The sequence below is a fragment of the Capra hircus genome, chromosome 28 (assembly GCF_001704415.2).
Source record: "Capra hircus breed San Clemente chromosome 28, ASM170441v1, whole genome shotgun sequence".
Lineage (NCBI taxonomy): Eukaryota > Metazoa > Chordata > Mammalia > Artiodactyla > Bovidae > Capra > Capra hircus.
Window position 1 is genome coordinate 167,945 of NC_030835.1, and position 23,376 is coordinate 191,320.

General features: G+C 45.3%; 1 protein-coding gene across 1 annotated transcript; it reads right to left on the minus strand.

Annotated features, from left to right (window-relative positions):
- Positions 8,189-22,085, minus strand: ZNF239 (zinc finger protein 239). Its single transcript, XM_018042532.1, is given in 4 exon segments — positions 8,189-11,366; positions 13,626-13,761; positions 17,848-17,973; positions 20,388-22,085. A coding segment is annotated over 1 exon segment (1,323 nt). The 5' UTR covers positions 11,107-11,366; positions 13,626-13,761; positions 17,848-17,973; positions 20,388-22,085; the 3' UTR covers positions 8,189-9,783.

A 23,376-nucleotide genomic window follows, 5' to 3' on the forward strand; every position in this document is an offset into this window, starting at 1 on the left:
TGATGCACTGTTTAGTTGGATTGATAGATAATAGCTTGGGATACTTAGAACCTATAGAGCAAATTTAAGCAAAATTTCTCTATCCTATTTGTAGATCTAAGATTTTTTAATATAAATTTATTTTAATTGGAGGCTAATACTTTATAATATAGTAATTGTAATAAAGTAATATGGTTTTTGCCATACATCAACATGAATCCGCCATCGGTGTACACGTGTTCCCCATCCTGAACCCCCCTCCCACCTCCCTCCCTGTACCATCCCTCTGGGTCATCCCAGTGCACCAGCCCCAAGCATCCTGTATGTATCATGCATCGAACCTGGACTGGCGATTCATTTCACATACGATATTGTACATGTTTCAGTGATGGACTCTGTGGGAGAGGGCGCGGGTAGATCTATGATTTTTAAGAATTCTCTCTCTCGAACCCTCCTGGCAGCCCAGTGGTTAGGACTCTACAGTCCCACTGCACAGGACGTGGGTTTGATCTTGACCTGAACTAGGCTCCTGCGTTCTGCCTGCCACAGCCAAAAACAGACAACAGAGGACTACTTGCTTTGCACTTTCTTCCAATGGGAAAATTAGGACTTGATGAGTGAATCTTGTCCACTCCACTACTGTGTATTATGTAATACATGGGTTTGTTGAATCTTGGTTTAAAAAAGACAGCTTCAAAAACCTGACACAACCTCTGTAAGACACTCTTAGGATGAGGCACTTGGATTATGGATTTCGTATTAGATGCTTTTTATGGTTAAATTTTATAGGTGGGATGATGGTATTGTGCTTGTGTAAAAGTATGTCCTTAGAAGGCACAGGATGACACATTTAGGGCTCAAGTTTCATCACAAGTAAAGACACATCTAGAAGCCTTAGAAAGACACTAACATCTGTTGATTCCAGATGGAGTATGCCAGCTCACTGAATCCTCTAAATTTTCTGTTTGAAATTGTTGAAATATTTGTACAGTTTTAAATATATTGGGAAATATATTGATCAAGAAAATGCTTATATTGCTTACTGAAATTCTTACGGCTTGGAAACCCCATTTGAGTAAAGCATCAAATGGTTGTGCATGCTATCTAAGAGATATGATACTTTTTTTCAGTTGTGCGTTTTCACTCATCAAACAATTTTGTGTATTGCCAGTGTCAACCGAAAAAGAATGCACAACCTAAATGCTGAGAGTTGTTTTACACAACAGACATTCTTAGGACTTCAGGCCTGGGAGGCGGCCTCTCAAGTAACCTTGGGAAGATTGCTCCAAGGAGGCGAGGGGGTTAGCTAGGATATACAGGGGTTTTGCAACAAAGGGTAGATAGTCTGAATGACACAAAATTATTGGAAATTAAAGGAAAACCAAACATCGCAAGGAATTTAGCGCTTTTCTACGCATGGGAAGATAGAAGAGTCTGGGCTCGAACCAATCCTTCAATTCGCACCTCCGCTATTGGCCAGTATCCTGAGCTTCCTCGGGGAGCACCACAGGGTGTCTGAAGGCTGCCAGAGGGCAGGTGCTCCTTGCTTCCTTTCTGAGTTCCCTTCAGTTCAGTTCCGTCCAGTCGCTCAGTCGTGCCCGATTCTTTGCGACCCCGTGAATCGCAGCACGCCAGGCCTCCCTGTCCATCACCAACTCCTGGAGTTCACTCAGACTCATGTCCATCGAGTCGGTGATGCCATCCAGCCATCTCATCCTCTGTCGTCCCCTTCTCCTCCTGCCCTCAATCCCTCCCAGCATCAGAGTCTTTTCCAATGAGTCAGCTCTTTGCATGAGGTGGCCAAAGTAAACACCCAGGACTGATCTTCAGAATGGACTGGTTGGATCTCCTTGCAGTCCAAGGGACTCTCAAGAGTCTTCTCCAACACCACAGTTCAAAAGCGTCAATTCTTCAGCACTCAGCTTTCTTCACAGTCCAACTCTCACATCCATACATGACTACTGGAAAAACCATAGCCTTGACTAGATGGACCTTTGTTGGCAAAGTAATGTCTGCTTTTGAATATGCTGTCTAGGTTGGTCACAACTTTCCTTCCAAGGAGTAAGCATCTTTTAATTTCATGGCTGCAATCACAATCTGCAGTGATTTTGGAGCCCCCCAAAATAAAGTCTGTCACTGTTTCCACTGTTTCCCCATCTATCTGCCGTGAAATGATGGGACCAGATGCCATGATCTTTGTTTTCTGAACGTTGAGCTTTAAGCCAACTTTTTCACTCTCCTTTTTCACTTTCATCAAGAGGCTCTTTAGTTCCTCTTCACTTTCAGCCATAAGGGTGGTGTCATCTGCATATCTGAGGTTATTGATATTTCTCCTGGCAATCTTGATTCCAGCTTGTGCTTCCTCCAGTCCAGCATTTCTCATGATGTACTCTGCATATAAGTTAAATAAGCAGAGTGGCAATATACAATCTTGAGATACTTTTCCTATTTGGAACCAGTCTGTTGTTCCATGTCCAGTTCTGTTGCTTCCTGACCTGCATACAGATTTCTGAAGAGGCAGGTCAGGTGGTCTGGTATTCCCATCTCTTTCAGAATTTTCCACAGTTTACTGTGATCCACACAGTCAAAGGCTTTGGCATAGTCAATAAAGCAGAAATAGATGTTTTTCTGAAACTCTTGCTTTTCCCATGATCCAGCGGATGTTGGCAATTTGATCTCTGGTTCCTCTGCCCTTTCTAAAACCAGCTTGCACGTCTCGAAGTTCATGGTTCACGTATTGCTGAAGTCTGGCTTGGAGAATTTTGAGCATTACTTTACTAGCATGTAAGATGAGGGTAATTGTGTGGTAGTTTGAGCATTCTTTTGCATTGCCTTTCTTTGGGATTGGAATGAAAACTGACCTTTTCCAGTCCTGTGGCCACTGCTGAGTTTTCCAAATTTGTTGGCATATTGAGTGCAGCACTTTCACAGCATCATCTTTCAGGATTTGAAACAGCTCAACTGGAATTCCATCACCTCCACTAGCTTTGTTCATAGTGATGCTTTCTAAGGCCCACTTGATTTCACATTCCAGGATGTCTGGCTCTAGGTGAGTGATCACACCATCGTGATTATCTTGGTTGTGAAGATCTTTTTTGTACAGTTCTGTATATTCTTGCCACCTCTTCTTAATATCTTCTTAAGTTCCTGAGTTCCCTTAGGCTCACCAATTAATGCTCAAAGGTGGCCACAACCACTGATGGCTATGACGTCCTTTCTTTACTGACATGGCAGGTAATCCATTTCTCACAAGTGATTCTGAGAAGCTGGCATCATATTTTATCATGATTACTACAGCTGCGAACACCGCCACACTGAACTGCTGTGCCTCCTGGGAGAAGCCCTACTGTCAACAGGCTTTCAAACTGCATTCTAGGTCTCTTCTCCCATCATTTCTTCCACCTGCGTCAGGATCTCAGCTAGTGGAACAGCCACCTCACATCCCCTTCCCTACTCTGACCGACGGTTTAGGTCTCACTGCCAGCTTGCGGTCAGGAAGCCGCCTGTAGGCCAGACGTGGAGGGGCCCTCCAAGTGGGACAGGCGCTCTGGCGCACGCGCCACGTGGCGCGCAGCCTCAGTCGGCGCGGCGGGACTGACGCGCTGTTGGGGCGCGGCCGGTGCGAAGGGCAGGTGGAGCCTGCGCGAGGGCCTGCCTGGGCCTTGCCTTACTGCCGGCGGAAGCCCTGGGAGCGTGAAAGGCCCGGTCCCGGCCTTGAGGTCTTACCGGCGGCTTCGAGTCCCAGGGAAAGCCGCTGTCTTGCTGGCGGCCACTGCTCTGAGGCCAGTGCAGTCCGTGAGGGCTGCAGGGAGTCCTCGTGCTTCCACTCTAATAAGGTCAGGAGAGATTCAGAGAGGCCAGCTAGTGCCTCAGAACCGCCCCGGCAGCGGGAGACGGCGCTAGGATGCGCATCTGCGGCAGTTTCCTCCCCACAAAACCATCTGCCTAGTCTGGCGTTGCGTCTGTCCCTGCACGGAGCCAGAGGACATCGCTGGCAGTATAACGTGGACTCTCACCACGGGACACTTGCATTGCTGGGTTTCTGGGTGTTCCTTAAGGGCTCTGGGATCACACTTCATAATGAGTTATGGGCCTGGCCTGATGTGTCCAGCCTGTGTGTTTTCAGAAGTCCTGATTTGAATTTATTGAAAGACCTACTTGAGATCTTGGGGCTCTGGAAGTTGGAATACTCAAGTAGGTTCCAACTGAAATGATTTTGTCCCTTAGGTTCAGCTCCTGGTTCCCAGGAACAAAGCCGATTTTGTAAGGTTAAGAGGAATCTCACCTGCAAAGTGGCTCATCTGAGTGGAGACCTCCCACCAGGACCGCAGATCCCATGAGGAGAAAAGCCAAGAAAGAGCAGATCCTAGATTAGCACAACTGATAGCACAAAGTAACCCTTGTGTTCTGCAAGCCTCCCTTCAGACTGTGCCAACTTGTTTGAACTGGAGAGGAGAGACGAGCTGGGCTAAGGCAAGGGGCAAATTTGCCCAGGACATTACACTTTTGAGGGTGTAAGAGAGCATAGTATGGGGGAAAGATATACCACCTCCCACTAAGAAAATGCTCTCTCAGGCACTGTTAAAAGCCTTTGATTCTGAGCCTCCACTCTTCCCAGCTCCTGAGGAGGCCCCACAACATGCCCCTTATCACATGGGGCATTGAGACCTGTGTGTGCCTCCTTCATCCTCACTTCGCAGACACAGGAAACGAGTGAAGGAGAGAGCCTCCCCGATTACTTGTTTCTGCCTAGCTCGAAAGATGAAGGAAAGTCAGCCCCAGAGGACGAATGTCCGGGTCATCCTATTCTTAGCAGCCTAGCCAGTAGTCAGATTTTCAGACACAGTTAAGTCAAACTTAGCTTCTATCAGAAGACTGAGAAACTACTGCCAAGGTAGTTAAGGACCAAAAGATGTGCTGCAGGACATTCCACCTAGCTGGTGTATGGAGCGCATAGGTAAGAGAGCCAGGACACGCAGGGCGGATCAGACCTCTTGTGGTCTGTTCTGCCTCCTCCAGCCCCACTCTTGCTCTCTGCATGTAGTGTCCTTGATCCTACAGAAAATAGTGAGTTATTCTTTCCCTCCTTCGCTTAGTGTCTTATATGAGAATTTTTAGCATTAGTAAGTTAGAACGGAAATACAGAAATAGATGAACACCAACTTCAAGGATAATATACATCATATTATCAGTAATCAGGAACACATCAGTACCAGGATGAAGTAATATGAAGAGACATGCAGGTTCTATGCTGTTACTATTCTGTGCTATTGTTGACCCAGTTTGTCTGCATTTTCTCATAGTCATAGCAAAAATGCAAATGTTGCTACATGATTTGTGTTGGCCCTTAAAGAAATCATCATGCTAATTCCTCATGAGACAGTAAGAATCCTAAAAAACAAGTTTCTTTCCTAATCTTCCTGTAGGTGTTACAGTAACTAACCTTCCAGTGACTATGGGAAATGGGTGCAACCAGCTGCCTGCAATTGCTCCTCAGGGAAGCAGCACTTTGTGCTGAAGGAGGATTCAGTTAGTTCAGGTTTCTAGGGGATGCAAGACTGTGGCCTTGCAGACCTCTTTGGCTTTGGTATGTAGGCAATGTTGGCTCCTAAAATAAGTTGGAATGGGTTTATTCCTAGAAGAGTTCATATAGAATTGTTACTATGTCTTCCATAAATGTTTGGTAGAATTCACTTGTACCATCTGGCCTGTGGAAGGTTGTTGGTTTAATAGGGCTATTCAGTTTTCTCTTTCTTCTTGAGTGAGTTTTGGTAGTTTGTACCTTTCAACAACTTTTTCTATTTCAACTAAGTTGTTGGATTTATTGGCATAATTAATAAAATTTTATGCTACTTTAGCCACACCCCACACATTGTTGTGATTCAAAATATTTTCAGATTTTCATTGTTATTTTCTCTTTATCCCATGGCTTATTTAGGAGTCATTAACTTAAATGTTTGGTGACTCTATATCTTTCTGTTACAATTTCTCATTAAGTTCTATTCTGGTCAGAGTGTATCGTGTACGATTTCCATTCTTTTAAATTGTTTGCAGCTTTTTTTTGCCCATAACATGTGCACTTGGGAAGAATGTATATTACGCTGCTGTTGGAGTATTCTATAAATGTTAGTCAACTTCGCTGATAATCTTATATATCCTAACTGATTTTCTGTCCATTTGTGCTATCAATTACCCAGGTGTTGAGACTGGTAATTTGCCTACAGCTATTTCGTTTTTATTTCATGCATTTTGAAGCTCTGTTATAATGTATTGGAGCTAGAAGACAACTGTTTTTCTGTTGGACTCACAAAAGTAGAATGCAGGTCTGTCCCTAAGGGCCATTTGATTTCTACAGAGGAGAAATTTCTCATCTTTTGCTGGAGGGTAGGTCCCTGGTTGACAGTGCACATGGGTTAGGGGAGGAGGACGTGCTTCTCCCTGGCTGTGCTTGGTCTCTGTTGCTGCAGTCTTTCTCTAGCTGCGGCACACGGGCTTCTCATCGTGGTGGCTTTTCTTGCTGCAGGGCATAGGCTTGAGAGAGAATGGACTTCAGTAGTTGCGGTATACGTGCTTAACTGCCCCTCAGCATGTGGAGTCTTCCCAGACCAGGGATCAAACCCTGTCCCCTGCATTGGTGGGCAGATTCTTAACCACTGGATCACCAGGGAAGTACATTTCTTTTTATCCCCTAACTTTGGCTGTCAGTGGCTTAAAAGATTATAATTTAGAAGTGTAACTGCAAGTAGTGATCATATATTCACCAGTATTTTGACCTTAACATCTTAATCCATATAGAAAGTAAACAGCACCTACTGAGTAGGTAAGAATTTTAAGAATTTAAATCTGTAACCTAGATTCCTTGCCAAATTTGTGATGGAATTATCAATTGAATACAATTATTGAGATTTTCCAAAGGTCTTTGTTCAGGTACCAGTAAAGGATCAATCTTAGGACGACCCTTGAATTCTGAAAAAGAACCATTTTGCAACACATCTTTTTTTGGTTTTTGTTTTTTTTCATTTTCACATGTCTGAAGTTGGGATATCTTAAAAATTAGCAAAGCGCTTTCTCTCTGTCAATCTATGGCATCTTTGGGACTTCATGAATGTGAGACATGCCCTGTTCTTCCTGCATTTTCTTTTTAAATAACTGTGTTTATTTCGGCTGTGCTGGGTCTTTGTTGCTGTGTGGGCTTTCCTCTAGTTGCAGTGAGTAGAGGCCACTCTTTAGTTGTAGTTCGAAGGGTCCTCATTTGCTGTGGCTTCTCTTGTTGCAGAACACAGGCAATAGTGCCTGCGGGCTCAGTAGCTGGGGCTTCAGTAGCTGGGGCTCAGTAGCTGGGGCTTCAGCAACTGGGGCTTCAGCAGCTGGGGCACAGCAGCTGGGGCTCAGTAGCTGGGGCTTCAGCAGCTGGGGCTCAATAGCTGGGGCTTCAGCAGCTGGGGCTCAGTAGCTTGGGCTCAGCAGCTGGGGCTCAGCAGCTGGGACTCAGTAGCTGGGGCTTCAGCAGCTGGGGCTCAGTAGCTTGGGCTCAGCAGCTGGCACTCAGTAGCTGGGGCTTCAGCAGCTGGGACTCAGTAGCTGGGGCTTCAGCAGCTGGGACTCAGTAGCTGGGGCTTCAGCAGCTGGGACTCAGTAGCTGGGGCTTCAGTAGCTGGGACTCAGTAGCTGGGGCTTCAGTAGCTGGGGCTTCAGCAGCTGGGGCTCAGTAGCTGGGGCTCAGTAGCTGGGGCTCCTGGGCTCTATAGAGCACAGGCTCAGTTGCTTCAAGCCATGTGGGATGTTTTCAGATCAGGGATTGAATTTATGTCTCCTGCATTGGCAGGTGGATTCTCTATCACTGAGCATCAGGAAGGCTCCCTTTCCTGCATTTTCATGCACAAGTTCCTTTTTCTGACTTTCTCTCCAAACTTCCTTACCACAATCAGCAAAATGCTTCCCATGGACTCTGACCACATTTCAATTGTATTAAGAAAACTAATGCTTAAAAGAGAACAATAAAAGCTAAACAGAGTTAAAGACATTGCTAAATTAAGGTATGTATAAAAGGAGACTTGGAAAACAGGCTAGTTTATAAACATCTGAGACTTGGACTTTAGATCTGCTCTCTGGACTCACGGCACATGGATTCTCATGATCATGCTTGGCTCTAAGTCCCAAACAGATTACATATATCAGCCAACTGGAAGACATATGTGAGAAACAAGAGTCAAGTCCAGAAGAGATGTTCACATATAATCTTATGAGGCCAGGAGAAACTGGGAGGGATTCATAATTCTAGCGCTCACCAAAGCAGAATCACATCAGTTGTGATGCCATCTTATGGTACCCAGACTAGTGAGGGTTTTATGCAATGCCAAAGTGCAAATGCTCAGTCACTACCCTAATCATTCCATGTGGGCACCTCTGAGTTGGAGTCAAATATTCTGGGACTGCCTCTTGAAGTAAGTATCAATCTGTCACCTTCCTCCATTTCTTATTGGACATTAGCTACATTTCCTCTAAATTTAACATGTCACTTTCCTGTTATCCATGTCCAGTTAACTGCTTCAGGTTACCTTTGATCAGGAGGTACCAGTTATAACCCCACCTCCTCAAGGTAATAAATATTGCATCTCTATTTCCCCCACCATTGTTTCATGTAAGGATACCAGTCACTGGTGAATAACTATAGATGACTAGGGAGCCTCTTAAGCACCAGCTGGGGAATCAGTCATTGTTTAGAAAATCAGGGTTGCAATTAGTTTATTCTGCTTTACTTATATATTCACTAAAAAACAATTTTCTCTCAACTATTTTACAAGCTTCTTGTTTTAACTTCTAGGAGATGATCCTTAACCCTCTGAGGTGTCCTAGCACCACACCCCAATTGAATTATGTGAGATAGAGTGCATATTTTAAGCCTTGTCATTTCAAAACATACTCTCCAAGCCTTCCTCAAGTTCCAGAGTGTAAATTTAATCAGAGAAGAGAGCAAATGCAGAAAGAAAGGAAAAAAGCCAAGCAAAACAATAATAGTTTAGCCATTAAGTGAAGCAAGGACCTGGTAATTCCTCTAGAATACAGATAATATTCTGAGCCATGTCCTTTGAGCTGTTTTGCAGATACTGAAACTGCCACCAGATGCAAGAAGTTAATCGTTTGCTGCCCATAAGCAGGCAGACCCCAGATGGCTTAGAAACTGAAGGTTGATGATATTGACTCCTAATTGCCTCACCATCAACCAATGAGAAGAATGTCCGTGAGCTGATCATGCACCCCACAGTCCCCTGTTCCTCACCTTATGTTTCTCTGAAAGCCATCAGTTTGGGTCTGATGAGCACCAGCCGCTTGGGCTCCTTTGGTGCCCTGCAATAAATGGTGCACTTCCTTTACAGCCCGGTGTCAGAGGATTGGCTTTACTCTGCTCGGCCCAGAAGGCCCAAGTGTGGCTCAATAACAGTGTTGCAAAAGCAAATGACTTTTGGGGGTTATAGCAAATGTTAAAACATATTGTGCAATCATAATTTAAAGAGGGCTACTCGGGGCAGGAAGGGAAATATGAAAAACACAAGGCACAGGATTTGAAGAGAAAGCCAAAGTCCCAGATTCTCAGAGAGTGTGAACAAAGGAAACGCGTTCTGCTTAGACAAATGTAAGGTTCTTGCACTTAGAAATGCTGGGTAGGATATGCGGCTCTAGTAACACTGGCTGAATGGCAAAGCACAGACGTTTTCACTCTACCCAACTGAGCAAGAACAACAATCAATTCACTGTGTAGCATAACAAAGTGCCTGGTACTTAAATCCCTTGAGTGAATGACTTTCAGTGAGGCAACATATCTGAATAACTCTTACTATATCCTGAGAATGTGAAAGTAAGAGTAATGTTAGAAATATTGAAGTCTTTGGAGTAACAGCATGTGATTGAAGACCTCATTTAGTGGGGGTCTTTCCTGTGGACCCTCTGGTGGATGTGGAGGTTGGAGCTCTGGCTGAAGCCCTTCCCACATTTGTTGCACTCATAGGGCTTCTCCCCAGTGTGGACTCTCTGGTGGATGAGGAGTTTGGAGCTCTGGCTGAAGCCCTTCCCGCACTTGCCACAGTGATAGGGCTTCTCCCCAGTGTGGACTCTCAGGTGGATGCGGAGGTCTGAGCTCTGGCTGAAGCCCTTCCCGCACTCGTAGCACTGGTACGGCTTCTCCCCCGTGTGTGAACAGCGGTGGATGTGCAGGTTGGAGCTCTGGCTGAAACCCTTCCCGCACTCCCCGCACTTGTAGGGCCTCTCCCCCGTGTGGATGCGCTGGTGGATGTGCAGGTTGGAGCGCTGGCTGAAGCTCATCCCGCACTCCCCACACTCGTAGGGCTTCTCGCCAGTGTGCACGCGCTGGTGGATGTGCAGCTTGGAGCTCTGAGTAAAGCCCTTCCCGCACTTGTCGCATTTATGAGGCTTCTCCCCTGTGTGGACTGAGTGATGGATGAGCAGACTCGAGCTCCTGGTGAAGCCCTTCCCGCACTTGTCGCACTTGTAAGGCTTCTCATCGGCATGGACTTCACGGTGGATGAGCAGACTCGAGCTCCTCGTGAAGCCCTTCCCGCACTGATCACACCTGTAGGGCTTTTCTTCAGTGTGCTCCCTCTGATGCAGGACCAGCTCTGAGCGCTCACTGAAGTCCCTACCACACTGACTACATCTGTATACTTTCTCTGAAGGGCGGATTTTCTCACCAGGGTGACCACCTGGGCTGGCGGCACATGTTTTCCCACAGTCTTGATGGCTACAGGGCTTCTCCTCTGCATGAGCTCTCTGATGACGATGACTGGCCACCCGGGATTTCCAACCGCTAACGTCTTTGTGGTCACAGCCAAAGGGCTCCAGGGACTCTTCCCCCTGGCCAATATGCCAGACTGTCTCTGCTCTGAACGGTGGCGAGACCACCTCTTTTACGTCAGCCACGAGTCTACCGTGAAGGCTCTCTGAACAATGCTCAACGGGAGGACTTCTTCCCCCTGTCAGTTTCCTCTCAGTGCTTTCTTCAGTTAGACTTTTGCTTTCCTGAGGATCCTGGGGCTCATTCTTACAGAATGAGGAGTCCTGGGTGGCCATCTGGATTGGGACTTTCAAAGATGAATATTCTTCACTCTCCATGTTTTTTTAAATTATCCCTCTGAAGAGTCACCACACTGCTTGTGGTTCCTGGAAATATGAGAAGATACTTTTCTCCACTTCTGACAAGTAGAAACATCCAGTTCAGGAACACCTCCCTGTGAATATTCACAATTTAATTCTGACTCCTCGTTACTGTACTAAGCCACCTCTTCCAAAATTTGCCAGCAGGAAAGCTCTTGAGGTAATAGATAACGTAAGGACTTTATCTTCATTTTCCACAAAATTTTCATTCAAGTCTCCTAGGAAACAAAGGGAATTCAGTGACAACAAACAAAATTTCAAGATTTCAGAGCTGCCTAAGGTAACTAGCAGAAAGTTCAGTCTTGTCCTTATTCTCATGTCCTTTGGGTTAGTGTCAGGAAGGGAGAGGGCTTGGGTACGCAGGACAGAAATCTTGTCTCTGCTTTTAAGTACTGCCAATGAAAGCACATGCACATTGCTTGTCATCCCACATTCTTGTCATCCCACAATTAACATTTCATTCCATTTCACCAGTTAAATGTCAGTTAAAATAAAACGAAGTACTCGACTTTAATAAGTGCTTGGGATACAAAAAGGAAATACAGATCCTTTTGCTTGATAAACTGGAATCTACTGGGAAGAAAGACAGACAGGCCAACAACACCGCCATGTAAGTGCTACTATACAGATACATGCACGGCTAGTCATGGGGGCGCGGGGGGCAGCTGACTCAGACCTTGGGGGAGATTTCTGGGAGCAAACGTAAGGGAAAAAAAGTGGAATGTGGAGGGAGGATGTGACATGTTCTGGAAAAGATAAGCAGTTTCTTGTGAAGGAAATAAAACAGGTAACAGTGGTAAAGACTATGCCTGGAGAGGAAGACAAGAGCCAGAACAAAGGGCTTGGCGTGTAGTTAGAGATCCCCTCAGAGATGTGAAGCTGTTAAGGATTACAGCTGTGAGTGAAATGACGGACTCTGATTATAGATACCATCATAAATGAGCATGACTTTAAGGTAGAGAGAGAGCTGCTATAGCAAATCAGAAGACTGATGAGGAGGATGGTTATGGACAGAAAGGGAGAGATTTGTTCTGAATCACATGATGACTGACTAAACTCAAAAGGGAAAGAAGGCCCCAAGCATGACTCAAGTCCCTTGAATGAGTGACTAGGTATGGGTTACTATATCATAAGACACGGGATCTTAATCTCCAAGGCTAGAGTAGGGAAGGGGACAGAAAACAGACTTGGAATCTGACTCTTTAAATTTGTGGTGCTGGTGGAATATTCTGTTCAGTAAGTGAAACATGTGGGTCTGGAGCTCCTGGGAGAGAACTGTGCTAGGAATATAGATTTTAGACTTACTATAGATGGTCCCTGACTTACGATGGCTTCACTTACAAATTTTTGACTTTATGGGGGTGTGACAGTGATATGCCTTTGAATTTTGGTCTTTTCCTGGGCTAGCAAGATGCTGGACAAACCTCCCTCATGATGCTGGGCAATGGCAGCAGCTGCAGCTCCAACAGTGTGCTTACAACCCTTGTCTTCCCCTTTCAGTACAGTGCGCAACGAACTGCCCGAGATACTCAACACTAGTATAAAACAGGCTTTGTGTTAGATGATTTTGCCCAACTGCAGGCCAGTGTAAATGTTTTGAGCATAATTAAGGCAGTTAGGCTAAGCTGTGATGATCAGTAGATCAGGTGTATTAAAGGCATTTTTGACTTAAAAGTATTTTTCAATTTACAATGAGTCTATGGGGATATAACCCAACTATAAGTTAATGAAGATCTGTAGTATGTATGTTAGTGAAAACAATTAGGGTAAAGATCCTTATATTACACTGAAATGACCAAAATAAGAAAATCCACAATGGTCTTGGAAAAAAAAGAAAGACTGCCATTACTAGAATAAAATTGCTAGGGAACTTCTTGTGATAAAGTGCAGATGGATGAGGTCTGATGGGGAAACAAACAAAAAACAAATGCACAGCTCAAGTTATGTACAGAAAAAGGCTCCTGAAGAAGTAGGAGAACGTCCAAAGAAGTCCGAGAAATTAAATTCCAAGCTCAGAATCAACTATTCTGAACTAAGAGAGGTTTACTCCAGAAATAGGTTTTTTCTATCACGTCAGGCATTTCTAATGTCTTGACTAGCTGTTGCCATTAGCAGAGCCACTGTCCCAACTACCCTCTTCCCCACAAAAAAATGAAAAACTAGGAGGTTAAGGGGAGTGGCCCCATATAAAGCTTCAAAAACAAACTGTTCGCAAAGAAGAACTCCTAATAGTATGATTTGGGCTGGAGACAGCAGCATCAGTTGAGGTAATGCCAAACCTGCACAATGACAGGGCTGAAGTACAAAGAGAAGCAACCAACGCCGCATGTGCCCAGGATAAAGCCGCAAGCTAATCTGCGAGGTGGAATTTCTGGCAAGAAGGACGTCCCAGAGCTGGGAACTGAAGCAGGGCCTGTCCCAGACAACATCCTGGCCTTAAGAGGCGACCTCAATAAAGGGTCTACATCGTAACTCACCATCTGGATTCTTATTAGATTCATGGCAAGCCCAGTCAGCAGAGGTGTCCCCTGTAAGCTGAATATACACGCACCAAGGAAGGGCTGAGCATCAGCTGAGGGCGGGGCACTCCAGTGTCATGCTGTGAACAGAAGACTTTTGGAAAAAAAGAGACAAGAAACATAAGGAAACAAACAAGAAAGACAGAAACTCACGTCAATAAAGAGAGGCACAAACTCAGGAAACAGTAAACAGAGGTAACAGAATTTACAAGGTTCAAAATGAAAATCCCAGAGAAATCTGAGGGGATATCACATCTAAAAAAACTACGATCTAGTAATAAAACATAAACACATTGCTATAAAGAATAATTAGAATTTTTCTAAGTTAATAAAAAGATTGAAAACAATGATAATCATAATATTTGAGACTTATTCAGACACCGAGTTCTGTCTGTCTCTTTAAAACCCAAGGACTGCAGCATGCCAGGCTTCCCTGTCCTTCACTATCTCCCAGAGTTTGCTTAAACTCATGTCCATTGAGTTGGTGATGCCATCCAACATTTTACATTTACTGTCCTCAATTGGAGCACTGAGAAAGCAGATGCATGATCCTACGTGAGAAAAACTATTAGGACACTCATTCTACACTGGAAGAACCAAGGTTAAAATGATCAAGTAATTTGTGTCATAGCTACTGTCAGGCAGTCTGATTTTAAGGCCTGCAATCTAGATGGGTTGAATAGCTAAATGAATATCCACCTACAATGAAGACTAAGGGGTACTCAAGGAATGCAGAGTAAAGGCAGACAGATGGAATGATAAAAGCCTGTCTTGTGCGAGTTCGATGAATACCGTGGAGGTAGAATGCAGAGAAAGAAATGATCAAAGAATTAGCAGGGGAAAAAAAATTCTTAGAATTCAAGAGTCAGGGCTCACTAAATGTTAAAAATTGTGAAACCTCAGGACTTCAACGAAACAAACAAACAAAAAAAAAACGCAAAAAAATAAAAAAATAAAAACCCAGAAAATGCTAAAAGCATCTAGACAGAAAAGCCAAGTTATGTGCAAATACAAATGAGAATTATATTGACATTGAACTACAGGACAGCAGTATTGTATACCTGAAGATAAATGAGCAATCTCTTCTAATTTAGGAAGTAAACTGACTGTAAAATTAGCCTTCTATCTCATACCCAAGTCAATCAGTAGACTGGCTAGACACTTTTTCAGGTGAGAAAGGATTTAAAAAATTACTGAAACAATTATTCAGCAGTGTACTATAGTAAAAGTTTTTAAATTAAGAAAAAGATGACATATAAGAAATAGCAGTGAGCATTAAGAAATCAATAAAATAGACAAGCTGAATCAACTGTTGATATATAACAGAAAACAGTAGTTAACCAAATCAACCAAAATGCTCTAGAAACAGAGTGGAAAGGGAAAAACCTCAAATTAAATATATTTTGAAAAGCAAAAATTAGTTGTAGGAAAGGGAATAAAACAAAAAAAGGAAATGTAATCTATGTATACTATTTGACTCTGCAGGAACAAGAGTTATGAAATCAAAGCAATGTAAGTATTAACCACTGATGTAACTCTGACATAAACTCTCGGGATGATGGCATGTTAGGGGAAATAATGAAGTCAATAAAATATCAAATATTGATAAGCTGAAAAAATAGCAGTATATCATAATATAATAAATTAAAATTAAAACTACCTGTTAACACTGGTTAAAAACCCAAAGCCTGCTGACACATGTTGCTTGTGAATGTAATTGGTATCACCCCTCAAGACGGACATTTTAACAATTATGTCTCAAAATCACAAATACATGCACGCCGCAGTCCAGCTCGGGGGTTTTATCCTTCAGGTTTCTTGGTGCAGTTGTGAGCGCTACTTGCACAGATTTATTCCCTGCAGACAGCCTGTGACAGCAAATGGTCGGAACTCTAAGCACAGAGCCTGCCTTTACTTTCGCCTCTCTGCAAACCAGTCTCTGTCAAGCAGCCCCAGTGATACGGGCGAGTCGGTTCATGCCATTCTGCTGTCCCAGCGGCTTCCCACTGAACGCAACACAACGTCACGTTTTTTTTACCGATGCCTTCAATGCCACGAGTGAATCGCCCCTGCTCTAATCTTCCCAAATGCTTCCTGTATTCTAGCCACACTCTTCTTTTAGGTGTCTGGGTCTTCTCGTGAACTCTTCTCTTGCCTGGAATATTCTTCTCCTACCCAGTCACCTGTTTAATGCCCATTAATGCTTTAGGTCTCAGTTTAAACATCACTTCAGAGGCTTTCCTTGGACCTCTCAACAGTACATTCATCACTCTCATCCCATCCCATGCCCTCATTCTCTCAGAACACAATTCTCCATCCGTCACAGGACTTAATGAATTCACAGTAACATACTGTGTTTACTATAATGTCTCTTTTACAAGACTATAAGACGTATTTCTTTGAAACTCCACAGCAGTCAGTTTTTAAATCTTGATTCCCTGGTGGCTCAAATTGTAAAGAATCTGCCTGCGATGTGGGAGACCTGCGTTCTTTCCCTGGGTCGGGAAGATCCACTGGAGAAGGGAATGGCAACCCACTCCAGTATTCTTGCCTGGAGAAGTCCATGGGCAGAGGCGCCTGGAGAGCTATAGTGCATGGGGTTTCAAAGAGTCGGACACAGCTGACTCACACACACACACGTGTACATAAAGCAGTGGGGTATTAGACACATTGCTTTCCCTCCAGAAACCAAAGAAAATAAATCAGACTTGCAGATCTAATGGTTAAAATAAAAGTATGCAAAAAAATATGTAATCAGGTATGAGCCTGTGTGAAGAGTTGACTCATTGGAAAAGACTCTGATGCTGGGAGGGACTGGGGGCAGGAGGAGAGGGGACAACAGAGGATGAGATGGCTGGATGGCATCACCGACTCGGTGGACGTGAGTTTGAGTGAACTCCAGGAGTTGGTGATGAACAGGGAAGCCTGGCGTGCTACGATTCATGGGGTCGCAAAGAGTCGGACACGACTGAGTGATTGAACCGAATTGAACTGATGAGCCTGTGAGATATAAATTCCGAGAAAAGAAAGTTCTGAGAAAAGAAGGAGGTTGAGGACTTCCCTGTTTGGTACAGTGGATACGAATCTGCCTCCCAATGCAGGTGATACAGGTTTGATCCCTGGTCCAGGAAGATCCCACATGCCACGGAGCCACTAAGCCACGCACCACAACTGATGAGCCCACATGCCTCAACTACCGACGGCCACGTGCTCTGGGGCCTGTGCTCCACAACAAGAGATGCCACGGCAACGGGAAGCCTACTGACCGCAACTAGAGAAAAGCTGACACACAGCAATGAAGACCCAGCACAGCCAAAGATAGATAAAATTAACAAAAACAAGAAGAAGGAAACGAGAAGGAGATTGAATGGGGGCGTGGTCAAAGATCTCCCACAGGTAAATTACTTCAAATAAAATCTTAACAGACAGAATTCACGAGAAACCAGAGCATGGCAATCAAGGGCCCCAGAGCAAGGAAGCATGGAGGACCTCAGGAAAACAGGCTCAGCTGGAAAGGAGGGCGACCGCGGGGCAGCAGCGAATAATGCTCTGTGGTAAAGGTAGGGCTTGAAAGGCTCGGAAAGCGAGGGGGGCGTTTAGAGGCTCTAGGCCAGCAACTAAGGGTAACGGGCATGGAGAGTTCTCCATTATACTATAATCCTCAGCTTGCTCCAACTGAGAGAACACATCCGAGACACACAGGTGTGGGTGACTGTGCGGGGGAAAACAAAAAAAAGCAGTCTCAAACTCTGGCTCATAAAGGACGGACCACGTACGGTTTCTCGGACAATTCTCCAAGTAAGGCGACCATTCTCCAGTTCTCAGCAAGTAAAGCTCTGTAGGGCTTTCCAGGTGGCGCAGTGGTGAAGAACTCACCTGCCAGTGCAGGAGATGCCAGAGACATGGGCTCGACCCCTGGGTCAGGAAGATTCCCTGGGGCAGGAAATGGCAACCCACTCCAGTATTCTTGCCTGGAAAATTCCACAGACAGAGGAGCCTGGCGAGCTACAGTCCATGGGGTCACACAAAGCTGGAAATGACTGAGCATATACACACAAAGTTCTTTAGCTGCTTAGAATAATCAAAAACATCCTTTTCTGCCAAAAAAGAATTAAGAAAGTGGTTCCTCAACTACAGCTCCTGGGGCTCCCAGCACTGGTGCTCAAGTCCATGTTCTTACCCACTGGGGCCAAGCGGCTGTAGTTCTCCAGCATCACTGCTCTGCGCGGCTTCCTCTCAACAGAGTCCAGCAACCCCACTCTTTCCTGGTGAAGTCCACAGAGGCATCCTTGAATGCTACTGGTTCCTAAAACAGTAAGCACATTCCTCCTCAACTGACAACCATCGGAACAAATGCCCCGGAAGGAAGGTGAGGTTGGGAGCACTCAAGAGGGGAGAAGGACACAGGGGGGTGTGCAGTTCAGGCTGATCTCAGTCTAATTTGGATGGAGCCTTTCCTTCCTCATTTCCTTGCTGAGCTGTCCTTTTGCCCCATTCCTACTATTATCCTGATAACCTTAACACTCAGAAGAATGATTTACCCAACACGCTAACCCCACATTTCTTAATCTCTTCAATGCCAATGATCTTTGCCTCATTTCAAACTCAGGAACCACAATTAGGGCCATTTCACTATTTGGATCACTCTGTTTTTGAAATATTATCTCAAAATTCACACCTTAAACACATCTTCCTATTTTTCTTCTCTTCTTCCTCCCTCACATCTATTTTACCAAGATCATCATCCTTTCAGTTTAGTTCAGTCGCTCAGTCGTGTCCGACTCTTTGCGACCCCATGAATCGCAGCACGCCAGGCCTCCCTGGCCAGCACCAACTCCCGGAGTTCACTCAGACCCGCGTCCATCGAGTCAGTGATGCCATCCAGCCATCTCATCCTCTGTCGTCTCCTTCTCCTCCTGCCCCCAATCCCTCCCAGCAGCAGGGTCTTTTCCAATGAGTCAACTCTTCGCATGAGGTGGCCAAAGTACTGGAGTTTCAGCTTTAGCATCATTCCTTCCAAAGAACACCCAGGGCTGATCTCCTTCAGAATGGACTGGTTGGATCTCCTTGCAGTCCAAGGGACTCTCAAGAGTCTTCTCCAACACCACAGTTCAAAAGCATCAATTCTTTGGCACTCAGCCTTCTTCACAGTCCAACTCTCACATCCATACATGACCACAGGAAAAACCATAGCCTTGACTAGACGGACCTTTGTCGGCAAAGTAATGTCTCTGCTTTTGAATATGCTATCTAGGTTGGTCATAACTTTTCTTCCAAGGAGTAAGCGTCTTTTAATTTCATGGCTGCAGTCACCATCTGCAGTGATTCTGGAGCCCAAAAAAATAAAGTCTGACACTGTTTCCACTGTTCCTCCATCTATTTCCTATGGAGTGATGGGACCGGATGCCATGATCTTCGTTTCCTGAATGTTGAGCTTGAAGCCAACTTTTTCACTCTCCTCTTTCACTTTCATCAAGAGGCTTTTGAGTTCCTCTTCACTTTCTGCCATAAGGGTGGTGTCATCTGCATATCTGAGGTGATTGATATTTCTCCCGGCAATCTTGAGTCCAGCTTGTGTTTTAATCCTTCCTTTTTCCTCTCAGCCAAAGTGTACTTCTGATATCAATTTCTCCCCTAGTCTTCTAAATCATATGCCCTTTCTTGTTCTAAACTAAGTAGTTGAACATTCCTAGAAAAAATAAAATAGCACATTTACCGACAACCATAAAACACTCTCCTTAGGTATTCCCGAACATTTATCTCTAGTCCTAACCTTTCTTCTCAATTCCAGGCTCCAGTTTCCCACCTACATCTACACTTGGATGTCTAAAAGGCACTTAAAACCTATCAAGCCCCAACAGAATTTTTCTTTTAAGCTTTTGGCTGTGCCGCATATCATGTGGGATCTTAGTTCCCTGACATGGGACCAAACCCATGCCCCTGCTTTGGCAGTTCAGACAGAGTCTTAACCACTGGACCACCAGGTAAGTCACCCCAACAGAATTCTTGCTCCCACAATCTCCATCAGGGTCTGCTCTTCCGTTGCTGTCCCCCAAGTGCCACACAACCTACTAAACTGCTCGAGCCCCAATCCCAGAAGTGCTTCTGATTTTCTTCTCACTTCCTCACATTTTATTCATCACCAAGTCATCTCAACTCTGCCTTTAAACATCTCTGACGCCACCCACTTCTTTCCAGCTTGCACTATTATCATTATAAGTCCCAGCTGTCATTAACTTTCCACCTACACCAACCTCCTAAATCTGTCTTCCCCCACATGATGAATCTTCCACACAGCAGAGAAGGTGATCTTTTAAAACACGTACCACGCCAGGCATGAAACTCTCCAAAGGCTTCTCCACGCACATGGAATAAAATCCAGACTCTTCATTCTGGACTGCAAGGCTTTACAGCCTGGGGTCCTGTCAATTCTTCAAGCTCAGCCTGCATCCTTCCCCCCTTACATTTCACCTGGCTTCTGTGACCACACTCAACTAATCTTTAAATCCTCAGCAAACAGCACACCTGACTCAAAATCTAAACGACAAATATTTATTTATAAATTCACAATTTAAAATCATGAAATGATACAAGTAAAAGAGAAATCTCGAGATCATCCAACTCGGCACTCAATTTACAGATGAGAAAACTAAGGTTCATAACTGCAAAGTGACTCATTCAAAGTCACAGAGGAAGAGAAGGGTTAAATGGGACTCCTACCTTTCAGCAGACTCAAGGACAATGTCTGGTATACAGAAAAGAGTAAGCACTGATGGAATGAAGTCCTTTCTTTAAATTCAAAAAATGATTAACATATGCCAGGATCTCAAAATGTCGTTGTTCTGGCAATCCCCAACTTCATCACAGTGCATAATCATTAGGGAAGAGACAGAAGGAAAAAAAAAGAGCACAGGTTCTTACTTACGTTCATCTTTGCTGAAGTTCTCAATTATATTCAAGGCACAAAGCTATTATGCTTTCAATACTTTGAGGCAGCTTACTGTCCTCTAAACAAACTGATTTTTATAAGAACTCATGGTACCTTTCTATGGATGTGGATGTGAGGATGGTTTTTGCCAACCAAAAAGATGGTCTTGCTGGTGGTGCTGTTAAGAATTAGTTCGTTTTTTTTTTCCCCCCTTAAAATCCAGCCTGTATGCCTGAAACACTGTAAATCAACTATACTTTTTTTTTTAATCATCTAATAAAAAAAAAAACCAGCCTGATATTTTATTCAAATAACTCCTGGTGTGATGACCTGTTTAGTTACAGAGAAGAAACAGCATGAAGTTAGAAAACATGGGGTTGACTTCTGACTTTGCTGTTCTCTGCAATAAAATACATGGTACTTCCCTTCTGCTCCCTCAGAATTAGAGCTCTCCTCTGTAAGATGATGGCACCAAGGCAGAGAGTTAAGAGGGGCTACCCTGGTGGCTGGCTAACCCCTTCCTTTTCAAACTTTCTATGACACTAAGTGTCAGTCTTGAGGTAGCTTTCTAGAAGGGGTTTTGTGCAGACAAATGACAAGCTTTTTTTAAAAGCCTACATGGTAATTCAACAATTCACTGTACCAATTAAAACGCAGGTACGACGATAAAGGGAGCAAAGCAAGCAGAACACAAGACGAGCAGCCCATCCCGTCTGCCTTAGTGACGCTCACATCAAGTATGCAGAGAAACGCTTCACAATAAATGCAATGGATCTTTGGGTTGTACAAAGACCAAAGAGATGAAAAAGGAGTGAAATTCTCCTTTCAGGCGGTCTAGGGGAATGTTGCTTAGGAACGTTTACCTCTTAAAGAACACCCAGGATTTCTGGCAGTGACATGGTACTTACTGAGCTGTTATGTAACACGTTTTCTCATGTCTTCAACTCAAGTTTAATAAACGATTACTATTAATGCACACACTTTTCCCCACACACAGCACATGCTCGTGAAGACAAGCACCGCAGTTTATAATTCTATTTGCTTTCCCCAGACCACTCAGCAGTAGATTGAGCGTGTAATAGCTGTGGATGACTTTCACTGTGAGTGAAATGTCTGGCAGGAAAAGGCATGCTTCCAGAGACTGGACCAAACATGCTGTGTGAAGTCTTCCAATAAAAGAGCACAGCCCAGTCCCCTGGGGAGTGAGTCAAACTCAAGGGGGCAGGGTAGTTCAGTGAAAACAGGGGTAGAATTTGAAGTCAGCAAATTGTGCAGACCCTGGTGACATCATTTGATAGCTATATGCTCTTAGTATCTTAATGCTCCTATACTCACATTTATAAACACTATATGTCTCACGCTGAAGTCTGACAAAGTGAAAAAAAAAAAAAAAACAGAACCAAGACAGGACCTGACACCAGATACACACTCAGCTAATGCTGATGCCCTTCCCCCCAAAGAAAGGATATTTCCATCCTCAGAGAAGAGAAAGCCCAACTCACCTGGAGCTTGGTAACTTTCTCCTTTCAGGAAGGACAGATTCCTGGAAAAGTGGAGTTAAGGGAAGCGAAAAAGCCGTGAAAACCAGGTCCACTTTGCGGGACACAGACTAGCCAGTCCAGCGAGGCTGCCGGGGAAATGCTTCAGGTCCGCCACCTTTGCACGTCCTCTCCTGGGGTGCCTCTGCTGTCTCTTCACGCTGCGCCTCCCCCACCTCTCCAAGGGGCTTTGGATCACATAGGCCAAGCCTCCCTCGCAAACCCATGAAAGCAGGAAAATCCCACTGCCCCCAGCCGCTCTAAGATGTGCCTATTTCCCCAGCCTTTGCCCTAAAGTTCTAGTTAGAGCGGTAGCTCCCCGGATCAACGTGTCGCCTCTCGGAGATATTTCGGCTGCCCGAGACGCCTGACGGTGACTCTGTCGGGGATGCAGGGGCTCTGACGCAATCTCTTTTCAGCGAGGACAGGACTGTGGGGACGGGAGGGTTGGTCCCTCACAGGAGCCCCTCTCGGTCCCCTAACGTCCCCCCAAAACCTCCTTCGAATAAGGCCAGTCATCGGCGTGCAGAAGGCCGGTGTGGTCAACTGCGAAGCTCCCAGGCCGGCCCAGGCCGAAGCTCAGGCGGTGGCGAGGAGGACCCCTCGGAGCCACTGCCGGCTCAGCGCTGGGGTCGCCTGGTCTCAGCTGACCACCGCGAGGTCTGCGGAACGCAGCGCCGGCGGCGGCGCGCGGACACACGTGCGGCCCTCGATCGCACCTCCGCCAGGACGCGCGCCCTCCCACGGCCACCCCCGCAGCCCGGCGCCTCCCCCGGAGACACTCCCACAACTCAGGCGCCAGACGCCTCTCGGCCGGCTGCGCAGGCTGCGCTGCTCGCCAGGCCTTTCTCACCGCTCACGTGGAATCCGACACCTGGAAGCGCAGGACCCGTGATACGGCCCCGCGCCAGCGCCCAGGGCCGCGAACTACGAGTCCCAGAGAGCCGCGGGAGGCCACGCCCACTTCCGGCGCCAGTCGCGGGGCTCCGCCGGGAGCTGCGCCGGAGGGTACGGTGCGGCTCCCCGCGAAGTGGTCTTCGAAATTCGCAGCTAGTTCCTTCAGGTTATCCTCACATGTGGCATTGTTTTTAAATTTCTTTCTTGTGTTTATTTTAGGAATACCCATTAACATGCTTTTCAATTTGTTGAAGTGCTACTGGGTGAAAAGAACGGAAATATCACCCGTACTTTCTCTTTAATAACATTCTGAAATGAGTATCCCCTTCTCACCTCTGAAGTTCGT